Raw genomic sequence first — 12821 nt, forward strand, 5'->3', positions numbered from 1 at the left:
GGAGCTACTTGGTGGCTATAGTATTAAACATTATATTAGAAATGGGATCTGCAACAAAATCTTGGTGTGGAATGGCTATTTTGTGTTCCAGCCAAGCCTTCTTCAAGCATACTCCAGCCTGTTCCTCTTCTTCCCATTAGACCATTGGCATTTAATGACCACTGAGCATGTTGTCCTCCACGGAGATGCTTGCTTTTTGGGGTGATGGTGCCTCATTTGGGCGTTTTCTCCTAAATATTATTTTAAACAAACCATGGGGAACTCCTGAGCATGCTGATACCTCCCTCTGTTTCTCAGGAGTCCTGTTTTTCCTACATAGCCACCATAACAGCACCTGAGTTCACTATTAGTATAAATGGTTGAGAAAATATTTTATCTTCTTTGAGGAATTCTGGAACATAAGATTGGAAGGTTCAATTTTATTAACACAACAGACAGTTGGCAAATTTGATGCTTTTGCCTTTCAGACAAATGGAAGAGGTCTCCAAGAAATAGCAATACAATTATCAAAATTTTGGCAATGGCTGGATATCTATGGCCACAATATTTTACAAAGTTAGAAGCAGCAGTTGAAGCTCTTAAATATTCCATGATCACACTGTATGCGAGTCTTACAGAATTGCAGGTTATCAAATTTTACATGTTGCACCAGAGATTTCAAGAACACAGAACATATTATACAGTATTGTACAATTTCTTATGTTTTTGAATGAGACATAAAGGCAACTTCAAATTAGTTTTTAAAGACACACAAAACTTTAGTAGGTGAAGCTTTCCTGGCATGCAGATGCAGCTCTAAAGGCAGAGAAAATGTTGGCAGCTCACCCTGTTAAGCATTCTTTCCTAACTCCCATTGTGTGCTCCAAGGAAATCTGTGCCTTCTCTCTCCTCAGATTTTTCAGGGTTTATGATAAAGAGTTGTACAGTGGCGACTTTGAACATTTTAAGATTCTGTTTTTGTTTCAAAAGGACCTGTTCATCTTTGTACGTACCTAGAGCATAATTCAGCCAAAGTTAAGCCATTTTACATCCCACTGATTTCAGTGGGAGATTCAAACATGTGCTTAAGTGTTTCCCACTGAAATAATTGAGACATAATAGCACTTTTACTTATATACAACTACGCTTACTTTTTCCTCCTCTCATTTTACTTTCCCCATACTGGTTAAATGGGGAACATGGAATATGTCTGAAAGGGCAAGAAGCTGCACCCAAGAAAATTATATGCATGCAAGATATTCCAATGGACACTTTACAGCCAGATACAGGTACATAGACTAATAATGTTATTAGCTAAATATTTTGTTTAAAATACTGAATATTCCAACATGGATGGAAGCAGTTCATAAGCTCCTCAGGGATAGGTGAGACAAAAACTAAAATGAGATTATATTCCCTGCACTGCATAGGACTTTCCGTGTTGTCTGCTTACTTCACCGAGTCCTTATCTTCCAATAATAAGTGCAGAAGTATGTAAATACACCTTTCTACAACTTGTTAACCAACAAAGAGAAACAGCCAAGAGTTGTCTTCCAGTGAGTTAAGTCAAATCGTCAGCACTGAAACAAGCCAACTGAAGGAGCAGTGCTAAATCCAGTGCTTCAGGACATTTTGGCCATAGCTTCCCCTACGTTGCTCTTGCTTTTACCCCAAAATGTGCATTTGAAAGGGAACTATGATGAATGTAATGGTAATGTATGAAACAGCCACTTCCTGTTTATTTAAGGTTTAAGGACTTTGCCTATAACACATCAATATTCCAGGATTTCTCCTATTCACCTCATTTCGAAGCACTTACTGGATTATGACAGTGATTACTAATGCCACTTTCATTTTATATCCTGAGCGACTGTTCTCTTTTTCCTGTGCTTCAAATGCTTGTCAGTGTAAACGTCATGATAATACACAAAGCTATATGAATTTATGTTTGTGCATAATAACAGCAGAATGGAAACTGAATCAATTTAGCAAAGATTAGACACAATCAATATTTGTAATGCACTGTATTTATTCATTAGCATCATGATCTCCACATTATTTCTAAATAATATATATCTAAAAATAACTATACATTTAAGCAGTGTGATCCAAATAGGTGATTAAAATATGTCTATACATTAACCAAAAAAATAGGGAGTTGTCTAAAGCAGTACTGGACAATGTTTATTTTACAGATACTGAATCTTTCTTGAATGAATCCATCACTTTAACTGCTTTGATCCTTTTTAAGGCTCCTCCACGAACTGGGAGCTTTTTGAGTGCAAGATCTGTATCGGCTAGTGGCCCTCCAATCAATTCAGAAGGTGTACTTTCCACAGTTACTAGCCGACCGGATGCAACCTGTAAAAACAAAACACATTGCTCAGTATTCTGACAAAATGAAATAAGAGCTCTGTTGCAAGTCCTGTTTTAAAAGCATTCCTTGGACACAGACTTTCTGAAATTTACTCATCTTTTAAAAAAAAAACCTTTGAAAGGAACTGTACAAACAATTAGCTGACTTTATAAACGGTTTGTTTTCTCATTCATGCTTTTATGCTTTGTTGTTCAAGAATATGTTCTGAAACGTACACTATGGGCTTACGCCTTAGCTTTGGATTATGTGTAATTTATTTTGAGAATGAAGGAATTTGAATCTTATTTCTTGGATCTGTGCTCCCTTTCATACTTCTTCCTTAACCACTTCTTGTTGACCTCTATTGAATAAAGGTTTTTAGATGCTTTTTCCTCTTACACACAAGTTATCTAAGAGGTTGCACAATACTACAGAGTTTAAAACCTACATCCACATGAGCATGATAGAACCACAGAATGGCTGTTCTTCAGTCGGGGGTCCCCAGATGTTGTTGGACTGCAACTCTTAGCAACCCCAGCCAGTTTAGCTAATGACCAAGGATGATGGGAGTTGTAGTCCAACAATATCGGGGGGGGGAGATTAAAGAGCAGTGCATAGATTAGCTATGATGATGAACTGATGGTTTTTCTGAAACGTGCTACAATATGAAGGGTGAATACAGTGGATAGCTGCTGCATGATAACATAAAACAAGTGTTTTACATCAGACAATTTTCAGAATTTTCAACCTTAAATATACATTTGTAACATTTTATACTATTATAATTCAGATTAAAAGTGTGCAACTGAGATGTACTTACAGTTGCATTTATGCCTTTAATGTCAGTTGGATGGAATATTGCATTGCATGGCTTTACCTTTGATCTAGAATTTTCTATGGATTTTTCCTGAAGCCGTTTTGCTTTCTATAAAATTTCAAAAAGTTGTTATTCAGGGTGAGGAATATGTGGTACATCACAGTCAAATGCCTCTTTTTACTAGGTTTACTAATACTAGGTTTATATATTTTGTATACTAATTAAACATATAGGGATGTTTCAAACTATGTATTTTTCTAAGTATTATAATGTAATCCACCCTGAACTAAGAAGATTATAAATTAACTAAGTAAACATGTTTTACATAAAAGCCCCTTCCATGCAAGTGATTAAAACAACCTCACATTGGCAGCAGAAAAACTGAAGGAACTGTTTGGACTTATTTTAGACATCTGTTTGGCACATCCCCCACTTGTGCAATTTTCAAGTTCTCAATTTTCAAGTTCTTAGTTTTTTAATCTATTTATTTATTTATTAAAATTATATCCCGCGCTTTGTCCTAGAAGGAGCTCAGGGTGGCAAACAAAAACACTAAAAACACTCTAAAACATCTTAAAAACAAAATACTTTAAAACATATTAAAACAAAACATATTTAAAAACATATTAAAACAAAGCATATTTAAAAACATTAGAAAACATCTTTAAAAAAAACATTTTAAAAAATCTAAAAAAGTAATTCCAACACAGATGCAGACTGAGATAAGGTCTCTACTTAAAAGGCTTGTTGAAAGAGGAAAGTCTTCCAAAAAGATAACAGTATGGGCTCCTGCTGGGCTCCTAATGGGAGGAAGGGTGGGATATGAATCAAATTATATATATACATATACATACATATATATATATGTGTGTGTGTGTGTGTGAACATAATTGTGATTAACCAAACAGAGGTTTTTATATTAACAAAACTTTTCAGCTTCCGCCTTCATCAGCTCCCAACATATATATTATATATAATTATATATTATATATAATAGAAAAATAGAAAAGAAGCTTCCCTGATGAATCTATTTAATAGCTTAAAAGAAATATTAACAGGATGCTAAAATAATTCCAAATGCAATCTTAGCAATGTTCTCACCTTTAAAGCTTCATAATTTGATGTCCGGTTCAAGAAATTTTCCCAGGACTTATTGACCGTTTCCTTTTGCTTATGGAGGGATTGAATCTAGAGAGTAAAAGAAATTAAAAACCAAAGTAAAACCTCTCATTCTTCAGAAGTATTTTTAATGGCATAGGTCAGCTTCCGGCTTTAAAAGAGAATCTTATTTTGTAGTTTGGAGCAGAGCCATGGTTGCACTGTAGGTACCAGTATCAATGCATCTTCACAGCATGTTTGCAAATGGCTCCCTCTCCAAAAGTGGAAATGGTGTTCTGAATATAGGCCCTATAGGAAAGACCATAATCTTTCATCTTTTAAAAAAAAAAAACCCAATTCTTATATGTGGAACCAGAAAAGGAATTTATTTCTAAAAAAGGAATGTTTTTCTCTCACATACTGCTTCTTTGCTTACCTTGGCATAACTTTTTTCTTCCACCTGAAGTTCCTGGTATTGTTGGCTTTCCAGCATTTCAGCTTGGAGTGAGACAACAGTCTTTCCAACATTTTCAAATGCTCCAGTAATAACCTGCAATGCTTCCTGGTCAGGAGTGACTGGTCTGAATTTTTCTTTTTTAAGTTCTGTACATACTTCACTCCAGATTTCACCAACCTTTATGAACAATAGAAGGGTTTTTTTAAAAGTACTTAATTTATCTACACCAAGGGTGGCTAACTTTTTTCAGACCAAGAACCAGATTGAGCCATAGTCAACCCTCCGAGGGCTGCTTGTCTAAATGGGTATGGCTCAAGTGTAAAGGTTGGTGTGAGCAATTTTTTTTTTAAAGCATACATTTTGGAAGTCTTGGGAGAATCACAAAAAAACTTTTGATATGGTAGAATCACAGCAGAGGACCCAATATATTAAAAAGTAGAATGTCATAACTGCAGTAGTTGAACGGTCATGATGCACTGTTCTTCAACCTTGGGTCCCCAGATGTTGTCGGACTGTAATTCCCATCATCCTTGGCCAATGGCAAAGCAGGCTAGGGTTGATGGGAGTTGTACTCTGACAACATCTGAAGACCCCAGGTTGAAGAACAGTGATCTAAAGAAATAAGAATTGAATGCTTCGTCTCTGTAGCTCTGCAATGGAAAACTAAGACCTGGAAATTGTGACAGAGTACGCAATTATTTTAATTGGATGAATTCTGTGAGTGGATTTACACCAAGTCTTCATTAAGACCTACAATTTTCCCATTATTGTGTATCAGTTACCCAAGAAAACTGTTGAACAAGACATGAATGGATTCTCTAATCTAGTGTTACCAATTACAGATGCAACCTTTGTAAACAGTTTGTTCTGTCTTATAATAGTAATGTTGATACAGTGATCCTATTTCCAAAAGATGCAGGTCAGGTGAAAGCCACTGTTGACTCTGTGTCTAAACTTCTGTCTTTATTAATAGAGAAAGAGAGAATGCACTGCCTTCAAGTCGATTTCGACTTATGGCGACCCTATGAATAGGGTTTTCATGAGGCTGAGAGGCAGTGACTGGCCCAAGGTCACTCAGTGAGCTTCATGGCTATGTGGGGATTCAAACCCTGGTCCTCCCAGGTCGTAGTCCAACACCTTAACCACTACACCACACCGCACAGCCATGTGCAAAGCATAAGTAAAAGTTTTGCATTTAAAATTCTAACCATCTATCCTGCACTGTGGCTATGAAGAAATAAATGTGTAGCAGTACTGCAGATTATTAGTTGTAGTAGCTCTAACAAATCAAATCATAAATAACAAACCACATTTTAAACACTGCTTACCTTAAAGTCAAGATATCTACGTATGATAGCAAGTGTAACAAAATCCTTCGCAGAGAGGCCAGGCAAATTTTCAAAGCCTAAAGTAAGGCATTAATAATTATTTTTAGAGAAATCTTATTTCTCTATCAAGATTTACACTGCCAAAAGGCAATTTCAAAATGGATACATTAGTAAAACTGATCCTGCCAAGAGGATTTGCAGCTCCTAGCTTAGGGCACAGTCCAACTTGTCGGAGGCTGGCGGAAGCAGAGCCAGTGGGACTGCCACATCCAACCTCCATTCAGAAGCTGCTGGGAGGGGAGGACACTGGCTGCACCAGCAGGGCACGGCAGAAGGAAGCAAAATGCATGTTTTCTTTCGCCACGCCTTTCCCCAGCATAATAGCTGCCGCGATAGAGGGCTGCAGGACCAAGCCAAACAGGCTCAGGATGAATCGTAAGTCCCCCTCCCTAGTTTACACCCCAATATGCCCCTTTTTCGTGCCTTCTGATGGCTCCACTTGCACTGGTCTTGGATGAGCCAGCTGGGCCCCAGCTGGGCCTGGGTGGTTGTGGGAGTTCCCCAGCTGCACCGCAGCTATGGTGAAGGGGGGGGCTTCTGCTGGTGGAGCCCAGCAGCACCAATATCCTTCCTCCTCCTCTGCAGCTATAACACATCCTGAGGCTCCTCAGCCTGGCATATCTATCAGGAGGACTGTGCCCTTAGACTTCCCTAATATCTGGTTGGCAAGGAGAAATATGTATTTTCTTTTCCTAGTGATACAGTGGCAGAAGAAGATACACTTGCCAAACTTCCGTCCACACAGGTATTAAATGTGCAGAAGCATCCTCAAGACCAAGTGTTTGCAACTCTATTCATAAATGTGGGTAACTGTCAAATATTTGTTTGTACGAGAGTTTCGTTTGTTCTTCTGTTTATGCATGCTGTCCTTGGTTAAATAATGAAAATCATTTTACTGTTTTACATCCACCTTGTCAGAAGAATGTATGGAAGGGGCATTGTAAAACGCAGGAAATAAGTTCATGGTCTTTACCTAGTTTACATATTATACAATAAATCTTTGCTCTCATGTTTTCAGCAACATCCATGACAGCAATAGTGGGACAATCAGCAGGCATTGGAATAATTTCTTGCTTTTTTTGGAACTGGCCGACCAATGGCTTCTTTGTATCTACAGCATAAAAGAAGATGTTCACAGTGTTAGGTTCCACTCCTCATCAGATATTCGGCAATTGTAATACTTTTACTGAAAGAGAATACATGGTTATATGTCAGTTAGGTACTATATTGAGCAATATATAGAGGAATAATCATTAATGTCTATAATGGACTTGAACCTATGTTAATTAGGATTAACTTCTGACAAAAGTCCTTGAAGAAATCCTCCCAACTCTCTACATTTCTTAACAACAGCTGAACCACAGCAATTGTTTATAATCATTGCTTTTCTATGATCTGGTATTTATGTATTCAGTAGCACTTTCCACCAGTTGGTCAAAACAGCCACTCTCATGTTTTTCTGTAAAGCCACAACACGGCAGTGATGTTTCTATTTTAATTTATGGGTGATATTGAGGGCTCTCTGAGCTAAATAATAGGCTACAAATTTAATTTCCTTAATTTGGTTGGCAAATAAGAACTAAACAGTGGTTAGGAAAAATGTTTACTATGTTGTGATAAACTCTGTACTGACTATTACATTATTTCAGTTTTACCTGTACAAAATGTTATTTTCTAGTAAACAGATGTTTAGAGAAAATGAATTGAATTTTGAAATAAGCTGCGTAAACAGTGGAGCTGAATGAAACAGATTTACCAAGCAAAGCTACCTCAATTAAGAAATACAGAGAACTAATAATAGATGCACTTTGCAGCTGATGGAACAAATGCCATCTAGTGGTAAAACTAGTAACAGAATACACTGAAGTCTATTCCCATCCACTTCTCATATTGTTTCTTTTAAAAGGATTGATGTGCTATCCTGAGCCATGGTTTTATATTGGTTCTTTTAACTAACCACAGAATCATAATGTTGGAAGGGACCTTGGAGGTCAAGGTAGAACAAACCACATTCTTCCAAGTTCAGACACAATGGGAAATAAAGCAAAAGTGGAAGCATTCAAAGTCCTCCTCAGGCATGTGGGGGGGGGGGAAGGAGAGGGAGGCCTGTGCAAGTCTGAGGCCCATGCAGGCTCTTTCTCATAATGGGAAACCATGGTTTCCTGTTATGACTGAAGCAGGCCTTTGTTTCTCCCATTCTTTATGACCCATGTACCCATACTTCTGCAAACATAGGGGTAACGGGGGTGACTGACCGAGCAAGCAGGGTGGCCAGGTGTAGGGTCAGTGAGGCAAGTGGTTAACTATGAGGCAGGCGAGCAGGGATGGAGTGAGCAAGCAAGCAGCTGAAAGGGAGGGCGAGTGTTTGAGGGTAAGTGGCAGAGGCAGCAGTCGGGGCAGGATGCAGGTAAATGCCCTAGGTGGGGAGGTGGTCTAGGTGCACTGTGCAGAGTGTGTGGTAATGCCAGGGAGAAGAGGCAGGGGCAGCAACCCAGCTCAGGAACAGGAAAAGAGTATTAGTGGGCCCAGGATGGCCAGTATGCACCACCTGGAGGCATTTAGGAGAATTGTGAGGGGGGTAAGCAGGGGGAGTGGGGTGCCTGGGGGGTGTTTGTGAGTGCCTAGGCGAGCGCATTTGTGTGTTTTAGAATCCCTGTATGTGTGTGTTTGGGAATGCCTGGTGTGTGTGTGTGTGTTTGAGGGAGCCTGGGGTGTGTATGTCTTTGGGGGAGCCTGATGTGTGTGTGTGTGTGTTTGGAGGAGCCTGGGGGATAGTTTGAGGGTGCCTGGGGAGTGTGTGTTTGGGGGTGTGGGATTGGCGAGCAAGGTGAGCAGGGGTGGCACAGCAGGGGCCCCTAGTATACTTCATAATACAGTAACACCTCAGTTAATGAATCCTCCAGGAATGAAATGCCTTTTAAGGAAGGCTTTTTTAAGGTGAAACTGACCAGCTTTGCTTTACTATGGAAAAACTTTCAAGCCTGTGCCTTTGCTTTAATGTAAAACTGATCAGCCTATGCTATTAATAAACTGATAAGCATGTGCCTTTGATTTCCTAAACTGACAAGTATGTGCGTTTGCTTTGCATTAAAGAGATCTCTTGCTTTCTCCCAGCGCTGGGAGGGAAGGATCCAATGTGATTCAGAGGAGGAGAAGGGGAGGGATAAGGAGGGTGGGTGCCGGGTAGGCACTCTTGAAAGCCCCTTTAAAGAGTGCCGCCATCCTATCCCTATTCTTTCCGTATTATTTCTGCTTCTGGTATCAAAGTTTCTGTTAAAGAAGTAGTGTCCAGGAACACATCTACTTTGTTAACTGAGTATTAATGTATCTACAGCAATGTTATCAGCATAGGCCAATCAGCTATCCTTTGGAGCAAATAATATTATTATCATTAGAATTTATATCCTGCTGTTTCTCCTGAAGGAGCCCAGGGCAGCAATAGGACTTGAGTTTGATATGAATATACCCATTTAAGTGTTTACACCAGCAGTACAACCCATCCACAAGAGTATTCCATTTTCCTTCAGGGACAAGAAAGCAATTAATCACCCTCCCCTCTATGTTATTGCTACAATCAACTTAACAGTTCCCCTATCTGTATTTTCCTAACACCCCCCCCCCAAGAGACTGAATAACAACCGTGGACTATACTGCAAGGTTGCCATGCACTACTGTCTCTCAGCACACCACTCAACAAGATCAGTATAGTAACACTGGGGTAGTTTGCAGCGCTGAAGTTACCTATACTTTCTCAACCACAATATCCCTGCCCCTTGTAATATGGACATACCAGTGATGGATTTCATTTATATTTGCATTAGCAGGGTAATTATTTTAATGGTTAAGGGCTCAGAAAAATGTTTTTTAATCAAATTCAGCATAAGATTTAGGGGTTCCTGCTCTTTCTCTTTGCTGCTACCTTTTGCTTTTGGTGAACATGCTACTTCCTAGTCACAGGTACATTAAACCCTGGATTTCTCAATTATTTCTCTAAGCTACAATCACTTCTCTACCAGGGTAGATGAAAAAAAAACAGGTTCAAAATGAACCCGAAAGCCTCTCATAATGAACCAGTCTTTTTCTATCATCCATACATTGACTTCAAAATGTCTGGAGAAGCAATTTCCTGCGTCATTGTGAAGCCAATTTTGGGTCTTCTCTTGGGAGTTATGACTCTAAATTCCCCTATAGCACTCAACAATCACAGTTCTCACTTCACTCATTGGATAAAAACTCTGAAAGGCAGGAACAGTGCCGGTACTTTTTGCTTCATTACTTTCTTTCTACAAAGACTAGAGATTTACTTTTTTTTAAAAAATGAAGGCTCAGTCTGGAACCCCTGCTGGCTCTGGGCTTGGTGCAGCAGTACTCCCTGTACCACTCTCTCAGTGGCCCTGTATATAATCACAGCTTGAAAAATTCAGGCCTTCTTAAACTTTGCTAATTCTCTTAAATTTACAACTGTGATGATATAAAATACTCTGTAATGTAATACTTACCTACAATTCTCCCAACTTTGTCATGTTTTACTCCCATCTGCTCCTCTTCTTCTCTCCACAAATTTATTAATAGATTGGCTGCTGTTTGGTCTTTTTTCCCTCGCCAGGCATTGATATGAGAAGCAGTTTTAGGGTTGTCACAAAATTCAACTAATATTCCAAGAATTAGATTGCATACATTCTTTTGATTTAACTTTCCAGAAGAAAAACAAGGAAATAATTTTAGATATAATCCCCAAGAAATATTACCTTCATGATTATTATGACAAAAAAACCCTTGGTTAAAACCTTGATCTAGTGACCCAATAAACACATAGGGATTCAAATACACAGATGGACTTCTCCCACTCGCTTCAACAGTGAATACTTTGTGACCGTTCATGCAAAGTTGTGTTGTGAAACAAATTAGGCAGCTCTTCGTTTCATCAAGTGCACTAGAGATTCACAAAGCTTTGAACTGGGGCTCAAATGTTAACACTGTTGACTTATATTTCCAGAACAAAACCTGTGGATGCATGAAGCAAATATATTAGAAAACAGAGTTTCCTGATGTGTATAATGTATTAATATGGAGATAAAAAGTCTGAACAATACTTATTAAAAGTTGTAACAACCTTTCCGAACCTTTGTGTCCCCAGATGTTGCTGGACTACAACTCCCATGAGCCCCAGCCAATATAGCCAATGTTCAGGAATTATGTGAACTGTAGTCCAACAACTGACAGATGCTCTTGGAGGTCGCTGATTCATAGGGTCGCCATAAGTCATAATCGACTTGAAGCCACATAACAACAACAACAAGTCCAACAACATCTGGGGACCCAAAGGTTAGAAAAGGTTGTTGTATGAAATTATAAGGCTGTTTGCCTTCTCCAATTCTGGGGACATGATATTTTGCATGGAATCTGATACTGGGTGAGAATTTAAAATCCTGAGAATCATCCCCATTTTAAATAAATGAAATGCAAATTTCTGGTTTTCTCATTTTAGAAATATCTTTGAAAATGCTATCACAACAGAAGGTCTGTTCAGATGCTCTGCGTTTGCACTTCACATTTTGTTCATACTTGTTCTGCTTCAAGTCTTCCATGTTTCTCTGCCTGTATGATCCTGCAATTTAGAATATGAGCCACCAGACAGTTCCTTCTTTTTATCTCAGTATAGTGCCTGCTATATTGTACACACTTTATAGACAGGGAATTATGACAGTGCCCTTGACTTGCATCTCTGTTACCTTCTTCCAGCACACTCTTTTCTAAAAAATCCCATGTTCTCCAAACCTCAAGGAGATTCAGAATAAAGTATACAAACTGAAAATGTAAAACACAATATTTGACGTTTTATTGATTTGCATCTCTTCAGGGAATGTTTTTCTTAGAGCAGGTTTAGTTTCTATAATACAAAATTTGCATTATTTTGGCACAGAGCATGAAGAGACCCTAATGTTGTGCAATTTGTCATTCCTTTTTACTAAAGATGTCCCCTGAGGCGGTGACCCTAATTGCTCTGCATGTACAGGAAAAGGCTTTTCATCATGTTATGCTGTTTTGTAAATGAAACTGCGCCTGTATCCCTTTTCTAGCACACAGTCTGCATGTCTTCCCTCCAGGCACCACCTTTGTTTTGGGAATGCATTTGCAGAGCAAATACTTTTCACTTGGGAAAACTGGATGTGTGCATTTGTAGTCTTTACTACAGCAGCATAGATTGTAGTTGTATGAACATCACAGACACATACTGAATATACTTTGTAATGTAATTTCTGAGAGGGAGCAATACAACAATGGACGTATAACTAAAATCTAGTACCTCTGGAAGTCAATAAAACAATGTGTATTTAATGGTTTAACATAGGTGGTATTCCAAATAGTAATACCCACAACAAGCAAATCCAGGAGCGTGAAGAGGCCTTCTCTTTCAAGAAAATAGTCCTCTAGAATGGTACAGCCCATGATGCAGCACCTTAAATGAAAATAATTTCAGCTTACAGAATCTTTTTTGTTTGCACTCAGAACACACATGGGATTTATATTAACACAATGCAAAAGGGGGAAATATTATTTATTTATTTATTATTTGATTCATATCCCGCCCTTCCTCCCAGCAGGAGCCCAGAGCGGCAAACAAAAGCACTAAAAACTTTAAAACATCATAAAAACAAACTTTAAAACACATTAAAACATCTTCAAAAACATTTCTTTAAAAAAAGCTTTCAAAACATCTTCTAA

General features: G+C 38.6%; 1 protein-coding gene across 2 annotated transcripts in view; it reads right to left on the reverse strand.

Annotated features, from left to right (window-relative positions):
- Nucleotides 1-412: 412 nt before the first annotated feature.
- The window catches only part of CFAP69 (cilia and flagella associated protein 69), a 60886-nt gene continuing 48477 nt past the window's right edge, over nucleotides 413-12821 (reverse strand). For both annotated transcript variants that reach the window (XM_061586867.1, XM_061586866.1), the window contains 8 exons: nucleotides 12474-12555; nucleotides 10595-10787; nucleotides 7069-7206; nucleotides 6036-6112; nucleotides 4687-4884; nucleotides 4254-4340; nucleotides 3156-3260; nucleotides 413-2340 (listed from right to left, as the gene is read on the reverse strand). In XM_061586867.1, coding sequence (XP_061442851.1) covers nucleotides 2164-2340; nucleotides 3156-3260; nucleotides 4254-4340; nucleotides 4687-4884; nucleotides 6036-6112; nucleotides 7069-7206; nucleotides 10595-10787; nucleotides 12474-12555 — 1057 coding nt within the window. In that variant the 3' untranslated portion in view covers nucleotides 413-2163. The remainder of the gene's footprint in view (nucleotides 2341-3155; nucleotides 3261-4253; nucleotides 4341-4686; nucleotides 4885-6035; nucleotides 6113-7068; nucleotides 7207-10594; nucleotides 10788-12473; nucleotides 12556-12821) is intronic.

Source organism: Rhineura floridana, chromosome 10 (genome assembly GCF_030035675.1).
Source record: "Rhineura floridana isolate rRhiFlo1 chromosome 10, rRhiFlo1.hap2, whole genome shotgun sequence".
Classification (NCBI taxonomy): Eukaryota; Metazoa; Chordata; class Lepidosauria; order Squamata; family Rhineuridae; genus Rhineura; species Rhineura floridana.